Source organism: Scyliorhinus canicula, chromosome 6 (genome assembly GCF_902713615.1).
Source record: "Scyliorhinus canicula chromosome 6, sScyCan1.1, whole genome shotgun sequence".
Lineage (NCBI taxonomy): Eukaryota > Metazoa > Chordata > Chondrichthyes > Carcharhiniformes > Scyliorhinidae > Scyliorhinus > Scyliorhinus canicula.
Window position 1 is genome coordinate 18108109 of NC_052151.1, and position 27634 is coordinate 18135742.

Genomic DNA, 27634 nt, shown 5'->3' on the forward strand with positions numbered 1-27634 from the left:
AGCTTCAGTTACCTTCCACATCTGGTAGCCTGGGAACAGACAGTGGCCTGCGGACCAAGGGGTCAAACAACGCTCCAATGGTATTTATTCTCTTTTGAAAAGCAGAGTTCTGAGGCGCATGTTATTATTTTATTCACACCCTTTTCCTGAAGCCCAACTCTTCCAAATAGAACAATTTGTCCTTGTTAATCATTCCCGGGAAAATCTTGGGTCTTCGAAATGAAGCTTCCATGCGTCCGTATATTAATATATAACATATATTTTGCTTTTCACTCTGCAAAGAAGTCTTTCACCAGGCTTTTTCTCTATATATATATATAGTTTTATATTTTATATATATATATATATATATATTTATATATATATCTTTAAAAATAATGACCCAATGAATAGAATCAGAAGTCCCGGATTCATCATTTTGCCAACAGTTTTCCAAGTAATTTTCTGAGCCTTGTTTAGCAGCATGTATTCTGAATAATACTAGGCCTTTTAAATAATAATATATCGGCACAAATCACAGAAGGCCTTCTTCCCAGGAATGACTTTTTTTGTTTTTGCTTTCCTCCAGAAATCTTATTGGATTCAAAGTGCTGTGCTCGTTCTCTCCTTCATGCCTCTGTCTTCTTTTTCAAAACACAAGACGCGTTTTAAAATAAAAATAACGATTAAAAACCGATTGAAAATATATCTCATTTCTACGTCTCCACTCATCTCCTGGGTTTTTCACACCTGCAATGGGAAAGAGAGAAAGAGAGAGAGAAAACGGGTCAGTTGGGCTTCAACAAAAGCGAATGCTACCCGTTCAACAATATGTTTTATCTGCGCTCTGACAGACGGTCCACTTTCTGTGCCTCTTTCTCCCAGCAGGCTTTTCCCCTTGCTTGAGTTCTGGTTCTCCAAGTGGAGGAGACCCTCACCTGGGTGTGAGCCGAAAAAACAAGACTCGAGTAAGCGAGCCCAATGACTCTGTAATAGGCCACTTTTGTTAGAGCGACTGGAAAACCTTGGTTTGAGGTTCAGCTGGCCGTGTGTGGGGTAGGCAAGGGTGATAGGTGAAAAAGAGGCTGGAGCTGGGGGGGGGGAGAGGGAGACCCGGTGCGATCTAACGGCGGCATCCCGCCAGAATCAGGGCCCGTCGCAGCTGGTGGATCCCGGGCGAGGCATCTTCCGAGATTTACCCGGCTCACCATGCCGCATGAGATCTAACGGGATCTCGCGAGACGTCACGATCGGGATTCCGGTCACAATGGGCAGGATCCGGATCAGGCAAATTTGCATATTAACGTGTCGCAGTAAGCATCACTTTAATGTGCACTCGCGGGAGTTACCCAACGTATCATTGAATTTACAGTGCAGAATGAGGCCATTCGGCCCATTGAGTCTGCACCGGCCCTTGGAAAGAGCACCCTACCTAAACCCACTACCCCAACCTATCCCTGTAACTCAGTAATCTCACCTACTTGGTCACGAAGGGCAATTTAGCATGGCCAATCCACGTCACCTGCACATCTTTGGACTGAGGGAGAAAACCGGAGGAAACCCACGCAGACTCGGGGAAAACGTGCAGACTCCGCACAGACAGTGACCCAAGCCGGGAATTGAACCTGGGACCCTGGAGCGGTGAAGCAACTGTGCTATCCATTGTGCTACCCGTGCCGCCCATGGGATATAACGCCGGGATACACCCGACTAAATGCGCTGGACATAGGACACTGTTTCATTCCCGTTAGATCGCGTCCACCATGTTCCAGCAGGTCAGTTCCCAGGTAAGTGCCTGAACGGGTAGCCTCCCCCAAACCCCAGGGATGCTGAGTTCCATTATAGTATCCTCTCCTCTGGGAACGTAGAAACAGGAGTTGACCATTCAACCCCTCAAACCAATTTCATCATTCGTTTAGGTCTTGGTTGATTCACTACCTGTCTCTGCTGATGTCAGTTAACCAGCTAGTAAACATACCTGGGATTGACCCGGTCTTTATACCATGGCAAGAGGGAAGTGGGAGTGGGACTGGGGTGGTGTCGGGAGTCCTGTTAAGTTGTGACAGGACAATCAAGATACATGATTGGCAATGGCAAATCTTGGGGACCCTACAGTATCCTCTGCCTCAAAGCCTATTTCTTCCCGTAACACATAATATTACTTTTTGATTATGATCTCGTAGTCTGTCAGCGTGCAGCTAAAACGTTCACATCTTTGTCACTAAGAAACCTGCCATAGTTAAAGGCCTTTACTTAAAGGGACACCATTGACATGAAGAAACATTTGCCAAACCTTTGTTCAGGTTGCTTGCAAGCTACGGTCATATACAACGGATTCAATGATCCATTATGAAATGGCATATTTTGTTGAATTTGCGGAGCCAGAATGAACCGGTTTGGCACGCTTTTTCCCAGATAACGATGTCCCTTCAACTATTGCGCCATGAGTCAATCACATCTCAATCGAATACCAGTGTTAATATTGGCTGAAGGCAGTTGAGCCTCATTGGGAGCGGTTTGATGAAGTCACACTGAGAGGGAGGGGAAAAGAGTTAGAATGGGACGATGTGACTGTGAGACAGCTGCGGGCACTGTGTACCCCACCTTGCATGGCAAGGTTCAGACCCGAACAGCTGCAAACTTTACTGTCCCGTTGTATGGTTCCATTGTCGTGCCCACCTTCCCGTTACATAAAGGCCCCCGGAGACATTCTTCTTAAGCCCAGGAAAAGGAGGAAGGTTCATTTTGAAACAAAATCTGGGTGACGGTAAAATCACTAGAATACAGTTTACTCTTCAACCAAAATTGCTTCGATTTGTTAACAACAATTGTTGTTGGTTAGACTGTCGCCATGGAATCGAGGGGATGCTCTGTGCCCTTCTGCGAGGGGAAAATGCCTACTTACAAACCAAAACATATACAGCTCCAGATTGGTTAGGAGCTCCTCACTATAGGATTAGTCAATGACACAACACAGAGAGAGGCCATTTGGCCCGTCATGTGTGTGCTGTTCCTTTGAAAAAGCTATCCAATTCGTCCCACTCTTATTGCTCTCCATCCCTGCAATTTTTTTCTTCCTTTCATCCAAATCTCTTTCGGAGGTTACGATTGAATCAGCTGTCCTTTTCGACAGTGCATTTCAGATCATGAACGACTCGCCTCATGAAAAATACAATCAATTTGAGGAGATACTGCATCTGCTCAGATCCATGCGACCACATCAATAATCTGCTGTAGAATTCTGGTGGTGGATAACAGGGTGACACGTTTTTGTGTTCAGCAGATCGAAAGCAGCCATTTTGGTTCATGCCAACATAAGTGGTGAGCGACATTACGGAAACTGCGACTGCCCCTGTGGGCAACGGGCTTCTGTTGCTTCTGAGCAAACTCAATGAGGTTAAGAAAAGGTTGAGGCAATTTTGTGGGTCTGCAATGTGGCATTTTCTATTGCTTTCCTTGGATGTGAGAAATGGACAGCCCAGGGAGGCGGAGAGTAGCTTTTGAGGAGAGCTCCCCTCGTCTCCCCCGCCTCAGCTCACCCCCCCCACCCCAACAACTATATCGGACGTCCTCAGGGTCTCAAGTCCAGCATTCAAGAAGAAGAAAAGTGACCATCCAAAGTTCTGTGGGCCTGTAAACAGCCCAAGAATCCCCCGCTGCCTTGACACTTTTATTCTCATCCTCAAGATCGAAGGCCTGAAATGGAGGCGTGGAAAAGTCAGCAAGGCGATGAATTATAAAGTGAAACACAGCAGGGATTTCTCTGTCACTGGAGCTGCCCATGTGATGCTGTTGGCAAAGGATCATCTTCTAATTCCAGATCCTCACTTTAAGCCCTTCTTTCTCCTTTGCAACTCTTCCTCATTCCCCCGCTCCTCCTGCTCGTTCCCCCTTCCCTCACTTTGGCTCCTCGTTCCTCCTCTGCTCCGTATTTTCCTCATCACCTTGCTATTCTACTGCAGCGGCAGGCAGCTAGGCCGTTGGTGTGAGGTCAACAAGTGTTTCACAAGGTAACGTTAATGATTGAAAGACAAATAAATATAATTTTGTTTTCCATTAAAACCGCTAATGAAGTCCGTCTAGTTCATTCCATGTGATTACTTTCAAACATTCTGCCCTTTTGTGTAAACTCTTGTCACAAATACCTGCCACAGTTATCAAAAAGCTAATAAAACAGCTTGCAAGAATGTCCGTACATTCCTGCAATACCCTAGGCCAGCTTAATCACCAGGAGTCCAAAGGTCCCACATATATTCCACTTGATAAAGTTGGACGTGCCCGTTTACTTCATTAAGCCATTAACTGTGATCATTTGCACAAAAGGCAGCAGACTGAATGCCAGTTGTTTGTCATCTTTGATGATCTCGCAACCACGCTCGCCTTTTAAGGCTTGTGGTGAACTCGTCCGGTTTGGGGGCGGGGTGGGGGGGGGTTGGGCTTTTTAAAAATTAATTGACGGGATGTGGGCGTCGCTGGCTAGGTCAGCATTTATGACCCTTGTGGTGGTTGGCGTTGGGGTTGGTTTGGCGTGGCTAACGGTGACAACCACCATTTCAGAATGACCTTAAATTGGCTTTCATTATTGGGGGAGCTTTCGAATTGGAGGGCAGGATCTTTGCTTTTCAGCTAGTCTTTCCATAAGGATGTGAGGCCTATCATATTTCAAATTGTCTGTCTTTGAGCCAGATTTTCGATAAAGGGGAGCCATCTTTTAGGTAATTGGGACTTGCCCGGTAAGCTAGTCCTTCCTATTTATTTAATTTATGATCTTTCAGGCAGGATGTTCTTTAAGGATTAAGTTTTGTTTGTCTTCCCGGTATTGATTCCAGTGTTGTTTCCTTCAGTCCTGGAAGTAGATTTGGAGTCTGTGGAACCACATTCAACGTGTTCTAATCAAAGAGAGAAGCCTTACCCTCAGTGAGGGAACGCACCTTTCCTCTATCTTCACCTTATGTGGACTCTGCTGCTTCCGGCGGCCAAGAGCACAGGCACTGGTATCAGCCCAAGGCCGTATTTTGCTTGTCCCGACCCTATAACATAAACCATTGCCCCATTAGATATGAAAGTTTGTTTTAGGTCCTGCTGTCCTTATTTCTCTTCATTTCAATCTACTGGCTAGTGACCGATCCGCAGTCGATCCGTGGATGGTGTTGGAGACAGCCCTTTCCTGGCTTGCTAGAACAGTATAAACCTCCGGGCCTAAAGGTGTCTCCAGCCTCCAAGACAGGCCCGCAAAGGTTGATGCAGGAACAAGAATCCAAAGTCCAAAGACATGCGAAGAAGGCCTGAAGAAGACAGGGGGCTGGATTCTCCACCGCGTCACATTTCGGCCTCGAACCGCCGGCGGGATTCTCCATTACGCCGGCCGGTGAATGGGGGATTCCCATCGTGGGGCAGCCCCACGCTGTCGGAAAACTCCCGGGCGCCGGCAAAACGGAGAATCCCGCCGGCGGAGAATTCCGCCCAGGATCTCCACTTGGAGAGAGTTCACAGATACAGATCTCAGTTAAACCCCACTTCACAATGTGGAGTCTGAGGAATGTGCAGATAGTGTAACGCTCCGATTCAAGATGGCGGAGCCTCGAAACCTGTGGGGGAATGTCGCTCTGCGGTCCTTCACCTGCTGGGTTCTCCGATTTCTGCAGCTGTGGGAACTTGGGGAGAAAATGCCAAGTTTCTGCTCATGAGGGGGTAAGAAGGAAGAATTTCTCTGTCTTCTCCCAGAATCCAGTTTCCAAGTGATGTGCGTTGCTGGCCTCGTGTCTGTCAGGAATTACAACTGGAAGATCCATGGAGGGAGGAGTACTCCCTCTTGAGAGTACTTGAGACAGTCCCTGTTTATGCTTGTGCAATAGATCTAAGAATAAAGCTGGGACCTCAACAACAAAATCCTCCCAACTCTAATTAGTCAATACTCTTCTGAACCTTCCCCTGTAGTTCCAAACAAAATTCTCTTCTTCCGTATGGAATCACCCACTCTTTCCAAGATGTGAATCTATGGAATAACCAGCTCTTCCAAGCCTTGGCGCTATTTAGAGAATGTCTGGTGTGCACCTCATTTACGCATCGTCTCTTCCTCGGTCTATCTTTCCTCCAACAACTTACGAGCTCTAAAGACTGCCTTCAGATTTCTTTGGTCCCTTTGAAACCATGACAAAGGGCCTTGGCTTCTCAATAATGATAAAAATTAGCCTTGACAACAGGCCCAACGTTTCATCAACGATTACTGGAAATGGCTACCCCCTCGCTTAACCCGTGCGCCCTCCGGCTCATCTAACACGCCGACAGGGCAGCTGGGAGGACAGAGAGCATGCTGCGCCAGGTCAAGAGAATCGCACCCCTGGAGCGTGCCACATGCTTTATAAATGCCAGAAAGGAAAGGAAAATAAGTGTTATCCCAGAAGGTCTGCAGGGGGCAACAACTGGTTAAACAAAATGGCTGCCAGGGAAGCAACTTATTGACTGTTACAAACACTGAAGGTAAAGCAATAGAAAATGGCAAGCACTCCCACATGCTGAACTATTGTTAATGCTGTTGTGTACTACAGTAATGAATAAAGGAGGTGTGCGTTATCAGTCAGTTTTTTTAACCTCGATGGCGTCGGAGTTGTCAGGTTTCATGGCAATATCACGCCAATCTATCAGGTGATAACTGGAACTTCTTTTGGAAAGAACTAATGGCCAATTATCCAAGATAAGTAGATGCATATCTTAATTCAAACTATCCCTGCAGGTCATTAGATAAGGCTTCAGGCAATAAGTGCCACCTCATTTTGGAATTGGAATGAGGTGAGCAGCATTGGCCTATCAATGGGCTCCGTGAGGAATTGGTGGGTTATGGGTACGACTCTGCTGCTCTCACATCCCCCAGCAAGACGTTGGGCTGGTTGAGTGGCTGCGACCTATCGCTGGCCTCAGTGCCTGAGGCTGGCCAAAGGAAAGGTCAGCCAGGCTCGCTGTTCCTGGGCTGCATGAACGATGGACTGCAGTGGTTCAAGAAGGAGGCTAACCAGCACCTAGGGATGGGCAATAAAGGCTGGCCGAGCCAGCGAAGCCCATGTCTTGTGAAAGAATTATAAAAAGGTTATTCCTTACAGAGGCATGGGTGTGGACTTCAATAGAGAATCATGCAATGTACAGTGCAGAAGGAGGCCATTCGACCCATCGAGTCTGCACCGGCCCTTGGAAAGGACACCCTACCGAAACCCACATCTCCACCCTATCCCCGTAACCCCACCTAACCTTTTTTGGACACAAAAGGTAATTTAGCATGGCCAATCCACCGAACCTGCACATCTTTGGACTGTGGGAGGAAACCGGAGCACCCGGAGGAAACCCACGCAGAAACGGGGAGAACGGGGCAACACGGTAGCATTGTGGATAGCACAATCGCTTAACAGCTCCAGGGTCCCAGGTTCGATTCCGCCTTGGGTCACTGTGTGTGCGTGGGTTTCCTCCGGGTGCTCCGGTTTCCTCCCACAGTCCAAAGATGTGCAGGTTAGGTGGATTGGCCATGATAAATTGCCCTTAGTGTCCAAAATTGCCCTTAGTGTTGGGTGGGGTTACTGGGTTATGGGGATAGGGTGGAGGTGTTAACCTTGGGTAGGGTGCTCTTTACAGGAGCCGGTGCAGACTCGATGGGCTGAATGGCCTCCTTCTGCACTGTAAATTCTATGTAAAACGCGCAGACTCCGCACAAACAGTAACCCCAGCGCGAATCGAACGTGGGACCCTGGCGCTGTGAAGAAACAGTGCTAACCACTGTGCCACCGTGCCACCCAGGTATAGGCCAGCCACAATGTTCCCAGGGTCAAGTGACCTTTGTCTAGGTCTGCGACGTGCGACTGGTCACCTGGGCAAGAAAACATTTAACTTTTCAAAACCTCTCTTTCCATCCCAGCAATAATTAATGGTCACGTGGTGCTAATTGTGACAGTAATAATGTAGTCTGGGTGTTCTAGCGCAAGCAGACACCCTCCTCCCACCCTCCCCCTCTTTGACCTGTCGGAAAAATGCGCCACGGGCTCCTGGCGCCTGATGGAGCAGTCGAGGTAAGAGCAAATGACAAGGTAAAGGTTAATGAGGCTTTCTCTGCGGGACTCTGGGCTAAACTTTGAAGATTGTGAAAGGGGGAATGACAAGCCTGACCGTGCAGATTGTTGACTGTGGCAATAGGTCCAAACACCAAGTTAAAAATTAGCCAGTTGGGAGTGAGGAATGGAATGCTGGCTGGAGCTACTGGGCTCAGTTAGCAGGGAAACGCACAGGAGAAAGAAGAGAGTGAGGGGGTCGGACAGGAGGTTGAGTCAGGGGTTTGCGATCGATTTTTTTTTAAAAAGCAAATCAAATAACGAATGTGTTATTGGGCTCAGGAAATCCCAAGTTCCTCAAAAACCCTGCAGGCAAACCAAAACAGCTAAAGATATTGAAATCTTCAAGTGACGACCTTTAGGAAGCCTGGCCAGGTTGGAGCTTTATGCCTCTCTGGTTTACAGATTGTGTCGCTGGTAAGGTCCATATTTAACCACGGGTGCCACTTTAGCTCAGTTGGCCAGACAGCTGGTTCATGATGCAGAGCAAGGCCAGCAGCACAGGTTCAATTCCCGTACAAGCTGAGGTTACTATGGAGGCCTGACCTTCTCAACCTTGGCCCTCGCCTGAGGTGTTGTGATCCTCAGGTTAAATCACTACTAGTCAGCTCCACCCCCCCCCCCCGGCGCTCTCCCCCCCCCCCAAAAGGGGAAGGCAGCCTATGGTCATCTGGGACTGTGCCAACTTTACCTTTGACCACACCTGTGAGTTCCAGGACCGTCAATCATCCACCTACACTTCCAGCCATTAAAATGAGCAAGATTCTTCCAACCTTGTCCCACCTTTCCCAGTTCACACTACAGATTTCGATGAGGGCACTTTTGAATCATGGCCTGGCACTGTTACATTGATGAAGCCTCCCCTCGCTCTCGTGACCGGCCAGTCTAATTGTAAATATGGAAAGTTCTTTTTGTTTAGGCGGGGTGGGTGTCGGAGTTAGGGGAACCTGAAATGGATGTTACTTTAGACCTCCCACAAGTCCCGAAAGACGTGCTCGTGAGGTGAATTGGACATTCTGAATTGTCCCTCTGTGACCCGAACAGGCGCCGGAATGTGGCGACTAGGGGATTTTCACAGTAACTTCATTGCAGTGTTAACGTAAGCCTACTTGTTAAATGAAATGAAAATCGCTTATTGTCACAAGTAGGCTTCAAATGAAGTTACTGTGAAAAGCCCCTAGTCGCCACATTCCGGCGCCTGTTCGGGGAGGCTGGTACGGGAATTGAACCCACGCTACTGGTCTGCTTTCAAAGCCAGCTACACTATTTTAAAGATTATTATTATTTGGTATTGGGCCACGCAGCAAAACATAGCTTCCATTTGAACAATGTCTCTAACGTAGGGAAGTGGCCCGGGGCGCTTCACACGAAGGTTATCAGACAAAAATTGAGGCTGACAAAGATCAGGGAAGGGTCATCATGCACTGAAAGGTCGGGCAAGTGACTTGTGGAAGGAGACACAGATTGTGTTATTTTTAAAAATCAGTCACTCGCAAACAGAATTCCACAGGCCTCAGGTCTCTGGTGGGGCAAGAAGGCAACTGCTGAGTATTTACCAATAACGCACACCTCTTTGTATTCAGTTGGCATGGTGCCGGTTGAAGGGGAAGAAAGGGGCCAGAGATGAACCACGCTAAACATCGCCCATGCCAAGAATTGAACACAGTATTATGTAACAGTTGCTATCCACCACAGAACATCAGGCAAATAATAGAAGAACGACAATGTTAATACTTTCTGGTGTAAGACAGCCAGCATGCAGATAATACATTTCAGAGCAAACCGAGACCATTGGTTCTTATCAAATGAGCTTCCTATCTCAATGAGGAAGAATTAGTTTTCATTCGGGAAACTCTTCCTCCATCGAGAAGATCCAAGCCTTTCTCCCATTTGGTAATATATTTATTACATACCCATTTGTGGAGAGGATGTTGTGGGGAGGGTGGGGAGGAGGGTGGATGGGAGGGCAAGAAAGGAGAGGAGGAGGGAGGTTACGTCACTGCTGTATCTTTAATGGGCATCTTCTTTGAGCACTATATATATAATCGAGGGAAGATCACAGGCTGAGGGGAAGCGGGGGTTTGGAACTGAAACTGAGAGGGAAATGCGACGAAGTGAGGAGAGTATCTGTCTGGCATGAGGACCCAACAGCCCAGTGAGCCTTCGGAACATTTATGAAGTCAATTTGTTTCACGCTATTGGTTATTGAGTTTTGAAATGGAATTTTATCTGCAATAAAGTGAGCCCCTGAACTTTAACCACCATCTTACCTTACCTCTCCCCCCCCCCCCCCACAACAAGTCAAATCTTGCTGTGAGTGGTGACCCCGCTCTTCCCTGACTTTTCCAGTGTGTGATGACCCTTCCCTGATCTTTGCAGTGAGTGCTGACCCCTCCCTCGACCTTTCCAGTGAATGGTGACCCTTCTCCTGACCTCTCCAGTGGTGACGCCTCTCTCCTAACCTTTCCAGTGAATAGTGATCCCTTTCCTGACCTCTCCACTGGCGACGCCTCTCTTACCTAACCTTCCCAGTGAGCGATGACCCCTCCCTTGGTGACCCCTCCCCTGACCTTTCCGGTGAGTGGTGACCCTTCTCCTGACCTCTCCAGTGGTGACACCTCTTTCCTAACCTTTCCAGTCAACAGTGATCCCTTTCGTGCCCTCTCAAGTGGCAAAGCCTCTCTGTCCTAACCTTCCCAGTGAGTGGTGACCCCCTCCCTTGGTGACCCCTCCCCTGACCTTTCCGGTGAGTGGTGACCCCTCCCCTGACCTCTCCAGCGAGGGGTGACCCCTCCTCTGGTGACCCCTCACCTGACTTCTCCAGCAGGTGGTGACCCTTTCCCTGACCTCTCCAATCAGTGGCGGGTCCTCTTTCCCATGACCTCCCCAGCGATTGGTAACCCCTTACCTTTCCAGCCCCAATGTTAAGGTTTGTGTGATTGGCTAGTGTTTTGCTCAGACTGCAAGCGGCCTCGCGGACAATGGGTATGTAATAAAATAACATCTGGCCCACAACAGAACCGACGGTAACAGAGCACACAGCACAGACACTGTCAAAAGTTAAACAAAATAAAAAACAAAGCATGAAGCAAGCTTTTTTTCTGACGAACCTGCAACTGCGTTCATTTAACTCAAGCCTCTTTGACTTGCAACGTAAATGTGTGAATTTACACGAACATTTACAGCTCTCTGGATCCTGTATAAACAAGTGCTTTCTCTTCTCTGAGCAAGGCGCACAGTGACTGCAAAAAGGTAACAGAAAAGATCTCTAAATCTACAGCAAAGAAACATTTAGACATGCAAATCCCACAATCAAAGTGCTTGTTTATCAGCAGAGGGCAAAACTTAATCTGTTGGCTGCATGAAGGGGGAAGCGGAGATAGATGGAGAGAAAGTGGGAGAACATTAATGCCTGTCAGCTCTTCTCCCCTGAAGTGTACTTTTTCAGGCAGCTGCACCTTTAACGGAGAAAGTGCTCTTAAAGCCGAATCAGGTCATCCTCGTTCCCCTTTTATCTCTGTCACATTTTGCCTCACGCTCCCTTGTCGCCGTTCTCCTTGGCTCTCAAACTCTCGCCTCTCCGTCCTCCCTCCCTCTCTTTCTCCATCGATCTCACTCAGTCTTCCTCTCTCCCGGGTTCTGATTAGGGACATGGTCTTGGAATCCCAAATTCTGGGATTACCCTTTCACAGGATCCAACTCTTCCAACACCAGCCCCACAGACAAAGAATAAAAGCAATGATGTTTCTGTTGGGGGGTGGGGGGGGAGGGGGGGGGGGGGGGATAGCAATTTGATGGGGTTTCACTGAACTCATTCGTCTCATTGGCACTAACACTACAAGGCAAACCCATCGTCACAACAAGATTACTAATAAATAATGTTATACTTTAACAGTCCCTGCAATTAAGCAGGCAATATCTTCGGAATCGTTCAATAATCCTTCAAGTTGCAAAAACCACATACTTCCAGTGTCTTCTGGTTGTCTGTTGTATTTATTGCAGTAAAGTGGGGTAGATACTTTTTTAAAAATGAAAAAGTGGCCAAATAGAGAGATGGGTAGACTAGAAGCAAGGGAACATGGTTTAAGAATAAGAGTCTCCCTTTTAAGATGGAGGTGAGTAGAATTTATTTTTATCTGAGGGTTATTAGTCTCTTCCCCAGGGAGCAGTGGAGTCTGGGTGATTTATTGATTCAAGGCAAAGCTGGACAGGTTTCTGATAGACAAGGGAGCTAAGGGACAGACAGAAAAGAGGAATTGAGACCACAACCGGATCAGCCATGATCTTATCAAAATGGCAGATCAAGCTCAAAGGGCTGAATGGACGTCTCCGCCTAAGTCCTACGTTCCCATGTACGGGTAATGGAGAACCAGGGGAGGAATGAATATTCTGGAGTCGTGTTTGGTTGCCATTTGGGGATGGGGCGATTACACTGGAGGTTTACCAGGATTGAAGGAGTTCATACATGTGGAGAGACGGGAGGAGCTGATGTTCTCCTCCGAGCAGAGTAGGTTAAGTGAAATGAAAATGAAATTAAAATCGCTTATTGTCACGAGTAGGCTTCAATGAAGTTACTGTGAAAATCCCCTAGTCGCCACATTCCGGCGCCTGTCCGGGGAGGCTGGTACGGGAATCGAACGGTGCTGCTGGCCTGCTTGGTCTGCTTTAAAAGCCAGCGATTTAGCCCAGTGAGCTAAACCAGCCCAGTGGAGACCTAACAGGGGTATTCAAAATGATGAGTACGGTAGGGTGAAACTATCCCCTCTGGCAAGCAAGATGGTAACGAGGCGTCAAAGGTTTAAAATAGTTGACTAAAGAGCTGGGGAGGAAATTAAGGGAAATTTTCTTTCTACAAAAGGTTGCTTATATCTGGAATGCACGACTCTGGGAGGGTGGTGGGATCAGATCCCAAATTAACTTACTCAGGGTAACTGGAAAGAGGATTTACACGGTTATGGGGGAAAAGTGCTGACACAGGCATTGCGGGCCAAAGGGCCCCATTTAGTGCGTAAGGATTCCATGATTTTCTTCCATGATTCCAGGAGGTTATGTGGATGTGGTAAATTTTATGATGAGGTAGTATGAGATCCAAGAGAATGACAGGATATTGTCAGAATGGAGGATATTGCCAAGTTTAGAAAATAATTTGGAGAGGAGATCATGTGAATCAGGAGATACTGGTTAGCCGGTCTCAAACTTGCGTTTCAAGCTCTGGTAGATTGTAGGGAGATGTGGCACGGTAAGCAGTTTGGTGGTCCCGGGTAAGAGGGAGTGAGAGAGCAGACCGTGCAGAGATGTTCTTGATTTCAACATGTAGACTCATTTTCAGTGGCTGGTGAACTTTCTTCTGAATTACAGTGTGTCCTGGTCACGTTGTCGGGGTCTTTGTGACGCAGTGGGTAGTGTACGAGTCCCCGCTAGGGACATGCGACAGCCATGGAAGGTTCATTCAGAACACAGCCAAAGAGGTTGGGTTTGAAAATCCTTCCAACACGTGCCAATGACAGGTGGTAAAAATGGGAGAGAATCGTAGTCAACCACGTGATGGAAAAGAACTATGGAATCTCTATCATCGTATCTCCAGATTACAACATATAAACATGCATGTGGTCACAGCAACTTGGAAACACTGAGTGAACTGTAACGAACTGTAACGCTCCACCACCATCTCGGGACATGTTGCTATACCAGCAACCCAGACCCCTGGACTAATGCACGTGAGTTCAAATCTCCCCCATGGCAGTTTGAAAATTTGAATTTAGTTTTATAAAAATGGTTTGGTTTATAAAAGAGACCATGAAAAGCTACTAGATTGTCAGAAAAACCCAACTGATTCACTGTTACTCTTTAGAGAAGAACAGCGCCCTGTCTGGCCTATATAAATCAGAGATTAGGAGAGGGTTGTTTCGCCGATAGGGTCGTTGATGTGTGGAATTATCTTTCCCAGAATGTAGCAGACGCTGGGCCATTGAATTTATTAAAGACATAGTTGGACTGATTATTGTTAAGCAAGGGAGTTAAGGTTGAGGTGGAGGGTGGGGCGGGGGGGGGGGGGTTCTGCAGGTAGGAAAGCGCAACTGAGGCCACCAGGCCAACCATGATATTATCGCATGGTGCAGCAGGCTCGAAGGGCCAAATGGCCTACTTCTCATCCTATCTGTTCCTATAATCCAGTCCCACAACAACCTGGTTGACTCGTATCTGCCCTTTGGGGTAACCGGGTAAGCAAACCTCTGGTGGTTCATGCTGAAGGCTCACTAAGGTCATCTAAGGAGGGGCAATAAATGCTGGAATGAGAAAGAAGTGGGATTACGGGGTAGGGTTGCTGGGAATGTGGCGAGGGTGGGGGGGGGGGGGGGAGTTGTGAGGGTGTGATAATTTATCCAAGACCATTCTTTCCAAATCAACTTCCTGGTCTTAAAATCGGTCCTTATTGTTACCCGCAGGGAAAATGAGATCCGCGACCGTCTACGTTGGAAACCCTGATTGGATAGGGGCACTTCCGTAACTGTGAAATACCCAATTTGTCACAAGACAAAGTCAGGGGCCTTTGGTAAGATGTGAGAGATTTACACCACATCTTCCACTGAAAGAAGCTTCTGCAATGCACCACCATTCAATCCATTCTGTGGAAACTGTGCCCGTAAGATGGTCATGGAATGGTATGGAACATCAGTTTCCTAATGGCGGGAACCCTATCAGCAAATTTTGCATAATTTTGCATTCAGTAGACATCATAAGCTCATTTGTGATCATTTGTGATCATCTACATTCAAATGTGATCACTTGGCCATCATTTCAGTGCAGAAGAAGGCCATTCGGCCCATCGGGTCTGCACTGAGTCTGGGAAAGAGCACCCTACCTAGGCCTCCATCCTATCCCCACCTAACCTTTTTTGGGCACTAAGGGGCAATTTAGCATGGCCATGCCAACTAACTTACACGTCTGTGGACCGTGGGAGGAACCCGGAGCACCCGGAGGAAACCCACGCAGACACGGGAGAAAGTGCAAACTCCACACAGGCAGTCACCCGAGGTCGGAATGGAACCCGGGTCCCTGGCGCAGTGAGGCAGCAGTGCTAACCACCGTGTCGCCCATTTGACATCCTCAGTAATCAAATAGTGATCAACTGACATAATCAATGATCAACGAACATGAAATGAAATTACACAAAGCTCAAACAGCATTATTTGTGATCATTTAACATAATTTAATTGTCTTAAACATGCAAGAAGCATTCAACTGACAACACTGGTGGTCAAGTGACATCAAATGAAATCATACAAAGCTTGAACACCATCGTTAGAGATCATTTAATTGCCGCCAACATACAAACATACATGCAAATTTGGAGCTGGGGGGAGGTCTTTTGACCCTTCGAGCTGCTGTGCCATTTGATAAATGGGATTGTGGTCTCAGCTCTACTTTCCTGACTCCGCCCTTGCCAATTAAGAATTTAACCCAGTTACAAATATTTAGTGATGCTGCTTGAGGACGGGAATTCCTCAGACTAACTACCCTCAAGAGAAAAATATTCTTTTCATCTCCATCTTAAATGGGAGACCTCTTATGTTTAAACTGTGATCCCTGGCTCTGATCTCCCCCACGAGAGGAACATTTTCTCAGCGTCCACCCTGTCAAGTCTCCACAGAATCTGATGCTTTTCAATCGATCATCTCTCATTCTTCTAAACTCCAGTGGCTGCAAACTGCAGGCCCAACCTGTTCAACCTTTCCTCATAAGAAAACCTTCTCATTCGAGGGATCGGCCAAGTTAACTTTTCCTGGACTGCTTCTCATATTATTATGTCCTTTCTTCAGTAAGGAGACCACAGAACTGTGATCTCACTAAAACCCTATACATCTGCAGCAAAACGTCCCTACTTGTTTGTGATTCCTGTACCAGGACACACAGGTCCCTCTGCACCTCAGAGTTCTGCAGTCTTCTCAATTTAAATAATATGCTGCTTTTCATCCTTCCTGCCAAAGTGGACAATTCACATTCTCCCACATTACACAAAATCTGACAATTAGTTTCCCCCACTAACTTAACCAGGATGTTGCCTGGGATGGAACATTTAATCATCTAATTTACAGTGCAGAAGGAGGCCATTCGGCCTATCGAGCCTGCACCGGCCCTTGGAAAGGCCCTACTGAAGCCCACACCTCCACCCCACCCTCGTAACCCAGTGACCCCCACCTAACCTTTTTGAGCTCTAAGGGGCAATTTATCATGGCCAATCCACCTAACCTGCACGTCTTTGGACTGTGGGAGGAAACCGGAGCACCCGGTGGAAACCCACGCACACACAGGGAGAACGTGCAAACTCCACACAGTCACCCGAGGCCGGAATTGAACCCTGGAGCTGTGAGGTAGCAGTGCTAACCACTGTGCCTCCGGGCCACCATGTTATGAAGAGAGGTTGGATAAGCTTGGGTTGTTTTGGGTTGTTTGCTTTGGGAGCAGAGAAGACTGAGGGGTGTCTTAATCGAGATGTACAAGATTATGAGGGGTATGGACAAGGTGGACAGGTAACAGCTGGTCCCCTCAGTTGAAGGGTCAGTCATGAGGGGACACAAGGTCAAGGTGAGGGGGAGGAGGTTGAGGAGGGATTTGAGGAAAACCCTTTTTACCCTGAGGAAGGTGACGGTCTAGAATGCACTCCCTGGGAGGGTGGGAGAGGTGAAATGCCTCACATCCCTTAAAAGTACCTGGATGGGCACTTGGCACGTCTTAACATTCAAGGCTATGGGCCAAGTGCTCGCAAATGGGATTAGGGAGGTAGGCCAGGTTTTTTTTTCACCAGTCAGTTCAGACCCGATGGGCAGAAGGGCCTCATCTGAAATGTGTTATTCTGTGATTCTGTGAACCCATCTGTATCCTTTTGCAGACCCTTATGTCCCCTTCGCAACAGACACTCCTACGTTTGCGTAATCTGAAAATTTAGCAGCCATACATTCAGTCCCTTCATCAGTCAGATTAGTTTGCAAATAGCTGAGGCCTCAGCACTGATCTCTGTAACACTCCACTAGTTACGTCTTCTAACTGACCTGACAATGACCCACTTATGCCCATGCGTTGGGATATCTGGTTTGGACCTCCTGGACACTGTGCGTCTTGTCCCTTGGACAGTCATGTCAGCATCCCAGTCAATAACCTCACAAGCACACACCAAGACACCCTTGCAATCCCCATCCAGTTAATGGCCTCACCTGCAACCCCCCTGCACCCCTCCCCCACCCCAGGTTAGCAGCCCTGCACCCCATCCCCCCCTACCCCAAGTTGACGACTTTAACAGCCCCCCTCCGCCTCCTGCTGGTCAATTGCATGACCAGCATGTACCTCTGCACGCCCTCCCACCCCCATCCCAGTGCACGGTCATGCCAGCAATCGCCACCCCCCCCCCCCCCTCCCCCCAACCCTGGTTGAAGAGTTGTTCACCCTGCATTGGTGAGTGGGGCCCCAGGCTCCGAGTGGCAGCGGTAATCAAAGCCCAAGGTCCAGAGCAGCAGCAATGACAAGGCCCGAGGCCTGGAGTGGCAGCAGTGATTGAGGCCAAGGACTTTGGGGGGGGGGGGGTGCAGTGGCATGAAGCAAGCCCATGTAGGAGGCCAAGTGACAAGGGTGGCGAGGATGGGCGAGGAGGCTGCAAAGGGGGAGTGAAGCTAATGAATGCTTTTGATTGCTAATTAATGTTTTTGAATGGAAGTGATCTCTTCCAAGCACTAACAATTGCTTTTACATGCTAATGATTGCCAAAGCTGTGATGATTTTTGAATGCTTCTGCGGTCTTTAATGACCCATGAAGTAATCAAAAGTTAAAAGATGGCAGTGGCAAATGGTGAGTGTTTCTGCCATAAACGCTCATTCCGCAGTCCACCTTTTGATGTCAAACAAACACAAAACAACGTCGCAACGTTTGGATAAATCGACCAGGAACGGCAAAGGAGCAAAAGGTTTTCCATGTTCATCTCCACAAATCGTTAAAAACTAGGGAACAGCTACAAAAATGAATCAGAAAGGCTAAATGGAGCATTGGCCTTTATCTCAAGGATAGGTCAATATTGTGAAGGGAGGAAGTGATGATTCAGTTGTGAAGGCTTGGTCAGACCCATTGTGCTGTACTGTGCTTGGGTTTGGGCATTGAACCCCCATAAAGATGCCTTGGAAGCTGGTAGGGCACAGATTGAGGAGAACGATACCGGATGAAATGAGGTGGCCAATTATGAGGTTAGACTGTGTAAAGGTGGCTGATATTTCTTTGAGTTTAGAAGATTGAGGGATGATCGAATTGAGGACTTTTAAAACGATTAAAGGGGGAGGGGGGTGATCAGAGGAATCTTCAAGATTGAAATTACTGGATTATTTTTGGATAAGTAATAAGGGACAAGGGACAAAGGGGATTGAGGCACAATTCAACCAGGAGCTAATTGAGTGGCGGAACATGATCAAGGCGCTTAGAGGCGTCCTGCTGTTCCAAAGTGGCAAGACGCAACCTTCCCATCTTTATTTCAGAATCCCTGGAAACCCACCAGAATAAAGCGAAAAGCCACCGTTCAGGAACATAAAATCATGGCATTAAATTGATTTGACAGACGTTATTATTTCAGAGTGAGCAAACCAAATAGGCCAACGGTACCATATTAATCCCCAGGAAATGACTCTAAACTGGCTACTTTTGAAAAGCTCCTTTCAGGAAATGTTGTTTCAAAGAAAAACATGGATTTTTCTTCAAAAGTGTTCCAGAGGAGGGCGGGAAAGTTCAGTTTCAGATTTCTGTGTCTGGGGACAGTTGTGCCCCCATAAAAATGAACAGAAGTTTAAAGAACCAATGGAAGATAATAATAAATAAATAAATAAATAGGTAGATATAGATAAAACAAACGAATAACTAAAATAATGTTGCCGTAAAGCAGTGGTGACTGAAGTAGTTTCTTCACGTGAGAACTAACTTCAAAATGGGAGTGGGGTGGTCTCCAAAATGGCAGCTTAATGAGGGCCAAGAAACACTGACAGGCTTAGCTCTTCCAGAAAGAGAAATCACCAAATCAATAATCAGCGTTCTACAGTCGGGCATAAACGGCTGCAACATCGCTGTTCTTTCTACCGCGTTTCAGTGCCTTAACGTTAGAATTATCCTCGTGGTAGCAATTTGGGCAATTTCCGTTGTATCTGAATGGGATGACGACGAGTGCTAATTCGGTCGGATGTCTGGTTGATGGGGGTTCAAGTTGAACTGTGGGGTCTGAATTTCCAGCAGGCTGTTGGGGGACAACAAATGACGTCAGACAGCAGGTCGGAGGTGGCTGCCCTGGTGGCCATTATCGCTAAGGACCAGATGGATGTATCCAGCGTGATTACTTGGAACTTGAAGCGGAAAAAATGAACAGGAGCGGTGAGTTAATCTTCAGCCAGTGAGCGCCCATTGTTAGTGGTGGAAACGAGACACAGCAAACCTAGTGAAGAATGCATCATTACAGCGGGATTAGTAATGGTTGACTGTACAAGCCAGCCATGCCTTCCACCATAAGCAGAGATCATTTCCCCTGGTTCTTGTACAAACCAAGACGGGTGAGAATTACGAGAAAGTGCAATGGGTTTTCATGCCAAATTAAGTTGCAGCTTCGTTCTCCCAGGCACCATTTCCAGCTGCTCCCCACCCTGCCAGCACCCCCACTATTGGTAACCCCCCACCCCTTTAAAATTAATAATCAACTCAGGGAGAATTATTCAGGCCAGGCATTGGATCGCTGAATGGGGAAGTGAAGACTAACATACGGCCGGTTTTGTTTCACTCTGTTTTTCTTTTTCCTTGGTTTTTGACCCTTTCCCTTCTCTCTCTTCGGCTTGCTGTAAAAAGAACACAGTTCTACAGTTTAGCGATAGAGCCCCTGAGGTGACCAACAGGTGCAGGTGGGGGGCAAGTGAGGAAGGGGGGGGGACGGGGGATGGGGGGGAACGGGGGGGGGAACGGGGGAGAGCGGGGCATTGGAAGTTCAACCACTCTGGAATCTGATCTCTCACCCCAATTGCCACCAGCGGGCCAACAACAGATTGAGGCTGGAGAAATGAGAACACGTCCCAGATGCGCCTCACCACCCCCCCCCCCCCCCCCCCCCCCCCAACTGAAAATCAGACAATGTAATCTCCTTCGTTGAGTTTAGGAACTAATTGAAGAATGAATAAATAAATGGCAATAATGCTGTTGCCGTTAATTGGCGCCCGGAAGGAAGAACCTTCGAGAGCACTTGCGTCCGAAATTGAAGTGAAATGAGGCCCAATAAGTGCTCATCGGCTGATCGTTTCCAGACAAAAGTAGGAAGCCTTCCTCCTCCACTTGACTCATTAAGGAAAAAGCTGAGGTAACCGCCGTGAAAAGTCGAATGACTGTAGACGAAAGGACCCAACACCACTCAAGTTTATTTGGGCTACATCGCACGCAAGAAACAAAATTCCTTGTCACTAGGAATCTTCCGCCTTGTTTTTCTTTAGCAGGGCTCTCTCTCTCTCTCTTTTCCTTCCCTCACGGTTCAGTATTGAACTGCACTGCTAGAGATGCCATCTTCTGGATGAGATGCTAAACTGAAGCCCTCTCCTTGCAGGTGGGTTTAAGGGATCCCACTGGACTATTTTGAAGAGGAGCAGGAGAGTTCTTCCTGGTGCCCCTAGCCAACACTTAACCCTCAAACAACACATAGAAGAGATGGTCATTTAATCACGTGGCTGTTTGCGAAATAGCTACATTATGGTTTGCCCTGGTGGGATTTGAACTCACGCTCTTTTGCTTATTAAGCCCCTGACATGAGAGCTACATTAATGGACCCACACATGACCGAATTACAAAGTGACCTTTCTTGTGCTAAGCTTAGCTAAGAAATGTTAGCTATACTGTTAAACGCACACTGGAGAATTCTGTTGTCTCATGCACAGTCTCTACATTACTTTTTAATTCTTTGCAGGCACGAACCAAATAAACCAACTGATTTTGGTCAGAAAGCATTGACGATGCATCGAGTACAACAGGCAATGATTTTTTTGTGTTGAGGGAGATTAGCAGCAAAGCATTTCGGATTATTTTCTGAGGCTTCTCCACGAAAAAGGGAGTCAAGCTGCGAGCCCCTAGCTAGCAACAGGAGTGAAAGGGAACATTCCAGACAAGCCTCGTGCCTATTCTATCCCAATGAAATTGTGAGCAATTGGCACAACGCCACTTCCCAATATGGATACCATGCATTGCCATATTGCACACCGTTTAAATATTTGGCTGGGGTATGGGGTTAGTGAGAATTAGGCTGGGTAGGGAACCTCACATCTTGAAAAACACTTGCAGGCATTGATAACATTGGATTGGAGGCATTTTTCTAACTTGCCCAATGTACCATTACCAAAGATAGACGATGCCCCGTTCACTACCAGCTTGGAGGGCACAGTTGTGAATGTTGTCAACAAATAGCAAATAAATTGCAACACTCTAGCTATCAAGAAAGTCAAATCCCATAAAATTGGGTCCCAATTATCCTTTGTTTTGCTTTTACTTTCAGACTTTGTTCTTTTGTGTGACATTTCTTACCTTTTTTCTATCTCTCCTCTATCTTTCTTTGGTCTATGGGAAGAGACAAAAAAAAAATATTAAATATTTTATTTGCTCTGTCATTTGGTGGCACACTATTGTCATGTGAGAGTACCTTTAAGAAATGGGTGTTTAAGAAATGTACCTTTAAGAAATGAGCATTTATCAGTGATGTCAGAGTGTGGGCGGAGCTGGGCTGTCTGTCAGCTTTTCACTTTCGTTTTAGGCTGTTTGCTGCAGGGTGTGTTTTAGTTTCATTTTCAGAGCTGGATAGCTGCAGTCACAGCCAGAAGGGGTATTAGTCTCTCTCTCTCTCTGTAATCTAAAGACTGTAAATCAATCCTATGGTGATTTAAAACTAACAACTGCTCTCAGTTGAAAATGAAAAATGAAAAATGAAAATCGCTTATTGTCACGAGTAAGCTTCAATGAAGTTACTGTGAAAAGCCCCTAGTCGCCACATTCCGGCGCCTGTTCAGGGAGGCTGTTACGGGAATTGAACCGTGCTGCTGGCCTGCTTGGTCTGCTTTCAAAGCCAGCGATTTAGCCCTGAGCGTGACTTTAACCTCATGTCCTTCTGTTAAAAGTGTTTTTTTTTTAATCTTATGGATGTTATAAGGACAGCTTAAGGATTACGTAGTGTTGTATTCTTTGGGGGTTGTATTTGAATTGATGGTTGCTAAGATGTTCACTGTATGTTTTAAAAAAGGTTAACTTGAGTTCATAGAATAAACATTGTTTTGCTTTAAAAAATACTTTTCCATTTTTGCTGTACCACACTTGTAGAGTGAGCTGCGTGCTCCCCATACCACAATCTAGTAAAAGTTGTGGGTCAGGTGAACTCCATGATACACTTTGGGGTTCTCTAAACCCTGGCCCATAACACTATTCTTTCCCCCTCTGGGACTGGGTGTACAGTGGGTCACACACTGTCCTTTCCCCCTCTGGGACTGGGTGTACAGTGGGTCACACTGTCCTTTCCCCTCTGGGACTGGATGTACAGTGGGTCACACACTGTCCTTTCCCCCTCTGGGACTGGGTGTACAGTGGGTCACACACTGTCCTTTCCCCACTGGGACCAGCGGGTCACACACTGTCCCTTCCCCTCTGAGACTGGGTGTACAGTGGGTCACACACTGTCCTTTCCCCTCTGGGACTGGATGTACAGTGGGTTACACACTGTCTTTCCCCCTCTGGGACTGGGTGTACAGTGGGTCACACACTGTCCTTTCCCCCTCTGGGACCAGCGGGTCACACACTGTCCTTTCCCTCTCTGGGACTGGATGTACAGTGGGTTACATACTGTCCTTTCCCCTCTGGGACTGGATGTACAGTGGGTTACACACTGTCCTTTCCCCTCTGGGACTGGGTGTACAGTGGGTCACACACTGTCCTTTCCCCTCTGGGACTGGGTGTACAGTGGGTCACACACTGTCCTTTCCCGCTCTGGGACTGGGTGTACAATGGGTCACAAACTGTCCTTTCCCCCTCTGGGACTGGGTGTACAGTGGGTCACACACTGTCCTTTGCCTCTCTGGGACTGGGTGTACAGTGGGTCACACACTGTCCTTTCCCTCTCTGGGACTGGGTGTACAGTGGGTCACACACTGTCCTTTCCCCCTCTGGGACTGGGTGTACAGTGGGTCAAACACTGTCCTTTCCCCCTCTGGGACTGGGTGTACAGTGGGTCACACACTGTCCATTCCCCCTCTGGGACTGGGTGTACAGTGGGTCACACACTGTCCTTTCTCCCTCTGGGACTGGGTGTACAGTGGGTCACACACTGTCCTTTCCCCTCTGGGGCTGGGTGTACAGTGGGTCACACACTGTCCTTTCCCCCTCTGGGACTGGGTGTACAGTGGGTCACACACTGTCCTTTCCCCCTCTGGGACTGGGTGTACAGTGGGTCACACTGTCCTTTCCCCCTCTGGGACTGGGTGTACAGTGGGTCACACACTGTCCTTTCTCCCTCTGGGACTGGGTGTACAGTGGGTCACACACTGTCCTTTCCCCCTCTGGGACTGGGTGTACAGTGGGTCACACACTGTCCTTTCCCCCTCTGGGACTGGGTGTACAGTGGGTCACACACTGTCCTTTCTCCCTCTGGGACTGGGTGTACAGTGGGTCACACACTGTCCTTTCCCCCTCTGGGACTGGGTGTACAGTGGGTCACACACTGTCCTTTCCCCCTCTGGGCCTGGGTATACAGTGGGTCACACACTGTCCTTTCCCCTCTGGGACTGGGTGTACAGTGGGTCACACACTGTCCTTTCCCCCTCTGGGACTGGGTGTACAGTGGATCACACACTGTCCTTTCCCCTCTGGGGCTGGGTGTACAGTGGGTCACACACTGTCCTTTCCCCTCTGGGGCTGGGTGTACAGTGGGTCACACACTGTCCTTTCCCCCTCTGGGACTGGGTGTACAGTGGGCCACACACTGTCCCTTTCCTCTCTGGGACTGGGTGTACAGTGGGCCACACACTGTCCTTTCCTCTCTGGGACTGGGTGTACAGTGGGCCACACACTGTCCCTTTCCCTCTGGGACTGGGTGGGACAGCATGTCACACATGATACTGGTATGATGGCAGAACTGTTTGGACATAACAGTGCTCCCTGATGTCGTGCATACAATAAATACATGATGGGAGTGAGGCCTGTACAGGAAGGATGGGTCTATTTAATATCACAAATAAACGAGTGCCTTTTGAAAAATGAAAATCGCTTTATTGTCACGAGTAGGCTTCAATGAAGTTACTGTGAAAAACCCCTAGTTCATGTGCAACTGAAAGAGGCAAAACATTAAAAGTATCTCTCACCTGCAGATACATTTACTATGCTGTACAAAGTTCATCTGAGTTATATGGTCCCCTTGGTGGGGCTTGATTTTCATGACCTAAGGGGGAAGAAATAACAAATGCGCATTAATAATAGGTTTATACCGGCACTGACTCCTTCCCCATTAAAATGAACCCAGAGTTACTGAATTCCGGTCTTCTCTCAGTGATTCACAGTAACAGTGCGCAGCTTTCACCAACAGGTCGTCGGTGGGTCACGATTCCCTCCTGGACATAAGTGACGGAGCAGGAATAAGAGGTCTGCAATGTTTCGCCACCCACCAACACATTCCCAGGGTGACTAGTGATGGCTGATCGACGTAGCTTGCTCAGCACTGTCCACCCCTCAAGAACAGAATATACAGTTGGCGTACAGCAACCTTTCTCTGTCTATGACCACGTGGTACAAGGGTGTCAGCTGGAACAGTCCTCTGAATGCTTAGGAAGGATGTCACGGCCTCCTAAAAGTTTGTACGGGTGATTTGTTAGAATTACACCAGCGATGGGGGGGGGGGGGGGGCAAGGGTTTGCAGTGAGACTAGAGACGTTAGCAATGTTCTCCTCAGAAAAGAGTAATTTACGAGGGAGAGGACTCAAGATTATGAAGGGCAAAGGGGTGAATGTTTTCTGTTGGCAGGTGGGCCAGTAACCGGGGGCACACAGGGTGAATCTTATTGGCAAGAGAACCTAGGGGAGATCTTTTTATGCGGCCAGTTGTTACGATCTGAAAAGCGTCCGCTGACTGAGTGGTGGAAGCACTCGTAATAATCGTAATAAAGACTTGGAAAAATAAATTGCAGGGTTGTGTGAGGGAGCGGGGCAGCACGCCCAATTGGACAGCGATTCAAAGAGCCAGCACAGAGGTGAGGGGCCAAATGGCCTCCACTGTATTCTCAGACAGCGTTTCTACCTCCTCCCTCAGCGTAAAAGCCGGCAAGGTCAATTGTGCCACTTTTTATTATCGCCCACTGAAAGAAAGGATCGACTTTCGTCGTCTGTTTCCTACATTACAACACTTTGAAAGTAGTTAATTGGCTGTCAAGTGCCTTGGGCCGTCCTGAGGGTCTATAAATAGATATAAATCTGTATATTTAGAAGGAGAGCTTCTGTCAGACTTTGATGTCTGAAGGTTCGGTGGCGGGGCAGCCATTTTGTGCTGATATTAATTGGTGTTGGCGAGGTCGTTTGCATACTGACCTGAAGCCAGCAAGTTACAAGCACTTGCCATTCTGCAATCTTCTTCTGTGAGCAGTAATTGACCTGCAATTGACCTTGAGGCCTATTTAGGTCACTTCACCACAAGGAGAACCTTAGCAGCCGCCTTTCAGCCACATGCTAGTTCAGCAGCTCAGCAATGCAGCTGTGCTCTAGATCCCAGATTAGCCGCAGCCATAGTCATGTGCATCGCCATGGGGTGTTTTCTAGCATGTAGCCAACAGTAGGGCAACCTTGATTGAGATTCTCTCACAGGAGATAACCTGCCTGGCTCTCCCTTCTAGAATGTAGCTCCCGCCCTAGCCACACTCCTTCTCAGCATGAAACATGTACCAATGCACTTCCGTTCCACTTTGCATACAAGAGGTGGCATCTCTGACAGCGTGGCATTCCCACTGCACCGTACTGAATCCTCAACAATGATGTTCGGCACCCCCCCCGTAATAATTCACACCCTCCACCACCGACGCAGCCGTCAGTACCATCCACAAGATGTACGTCACCAACTTGCCAAGGCTCCTTTGACAGGTCCTTCCAAACCCAGCTTCCTAACCCACCACCGCGCCCACGCAGAAGGACAGGGTCAGCGGACACGTGGGGACACCGCCACCTGCAGCATTCCCTCCAAGGCACACAACATCCTGACTTGGAATTATATCACTGTCACTGGGTTCAAATCCTGGATCTCCCGACTTGGCGGCACTGTGGGGGCAACCAACCCACCTGGGCAGCAGTGGTTCAAGGAGGCAGCTCGCCGCTACCTTCTCAAGGACAATTCGGGATGGGGAGGAACAAATCCCTAGCTGTCCCAAGGGTTGCCCAGATCCCCAGAATGAATCAAACGGAAAAACATTGTTGGAGGAGGGGCTTAAAAGACAACCTCGGTGGTAGAGGCAAGAGCCAAATCCCACTGGTGTAGCTTTGCCCGCTTTACCTCCAAGTACTGAAGCCTGATTTTTACCTCCATCGTCACGTCGTGCACTTCAGTGGGGACGCACTCCAACCCTTCATCGCTGCAGCATCCGCCACATCTCATTAGAAGCACACAAGAAGGCTTGAAGATGTGCTCCACTTCAGTCGGATGTTCCTGTAAGATGTCCACCAGTGTTTCTATTGGCCGACAGTAACTCTTGTTCCACACCTCCATGAACTTGATGACTGAAATGGGAAGGAAAGGAGATCATTAGTGAAATCCTGACAATGAAAATTCTGCTCAAAGTCCTCGAGCGTCCGAAACTAAATGGGAATGATTCCCTGTTCCTCATAAAGACTTCCCATGACTGGGACTTGTAGTCTTATCCAAATGGACATTCTCAGTGTTCCCGCCCAGTTAGTGTTGGCATCTTTACCATCACATCCAATTTATTCCTCAAGAGGAGTTCATACATGGCTTTCAGTGCAACAGTGGGGAATGGGAAAGAATGCGGGTTGTGCTTGTGAAGTGGAGGCGTTAATGAGGAGTCGCCACTCAGCCCGGTGCCCTCTGACCTTCATTGCCGCCTGTTCCAGTAATGCCTTGATTTTCAAATTCTCATCCTTGTTTTCAAATCCCTCCCTATCTCTGTAATCTCCTTCAGCCCCACAACCCTCAGAGATGTCTGTGTTGCCTTAATTCAGGCCTCTTAAACATCCCAAACGGAAGCGCTCCATCACTGGGACTGTGCCTTCAGCTGGCTGGACCTTCAACTCTGGAATGCCTTCTCTACGACTCGGAGCTTTCTCTCTGCCTTCTAACACTTAGTATCAAATTCTGTCTGATGACATTCCTGTGAAACGACTTGAGGGGGGGGGGGGGTTTACCCCATGAGAGGCACTATAGAAATACAAGTTGTTGTTGTTGAGCAGGAGCGGGGAAACTTTCCCCTGGGTGTAAGCGAGACCCACTATCACGCTGTTGGGAATGGGATAAGACAGGTTACCACAAAGTGGGTGATCAGAGCCTCCTG

General features: G+C 47.9%; 1 protein-coding gene across 3 annotated transcripts; it reads right to left on the reverse strand.

Moving 5' to 3' along the window:
- On the reverse strand, window positions 1–26842 carry vegfab (vascular endothelial growth factor Ab). 3 transcript variants are annotated; one of them, XM_038799014.1, is made up of 6 exons: window positions 26650–26842; window positions 24456–24532; window positions 21640–21672; window positions 11180–11311; window positions 4892–5009; window positions 1–729 (listed from the first exon to the last, which is right to left on the reverse strand). In XM_038799014.1, exons 1-6 carry the CDS (start codon window positions 26833–26835, stop codon window positions 724–726), a joined length of 552 nt encoding a protein of 183 aa, XP_038654942.1. In that variant the 5' UTR covers window positions 26836–26842; the 3' UTR covers window positions 1–723. The 3 variants fall into 3 exon arrangements, with proteins under 3 accessions (XP_038654942.1, XP_038654943.1, XP_038654944.1); XM_038799015.1 differs by having other exon boundaries at window positions 552–729; window positions 4911–5009; XM_038799016.1 differs by lacking the exon at window positions 4892–5009 and having other exon boundaries at window positions 552–729.
- Window positions 26843–27634: the final 792 nt, after the last annotated feature.

What these genes read in the sequence shown, in the direction of transcription:
- vegfab (XM_038799014.1), bottom strand. Translation starts at nt 26,835, where the DNA reads ATGGAGGTGTGGAACAAGAGTTACTGTCGGCCAATAGAAACACTGGTG. An exon ending in TGCACGACGTGACGATGGAG is followed by an intron (nt 24,533 to 26,649) that starts GTAAAAATCAGG and finishes CTTCCCCCTTAG; the next exon opens with GTCATGAAAATCAAGCCCCA. An exon ending in CATAGTAAATGTATCTGCAG is followed by an intron (nt 21,673 to 24,455) that starts GTGAGAGATACT and finishes CTCTTCCCATAG; the next exon opens with ACCAAAGAAAGATAGAGGAG.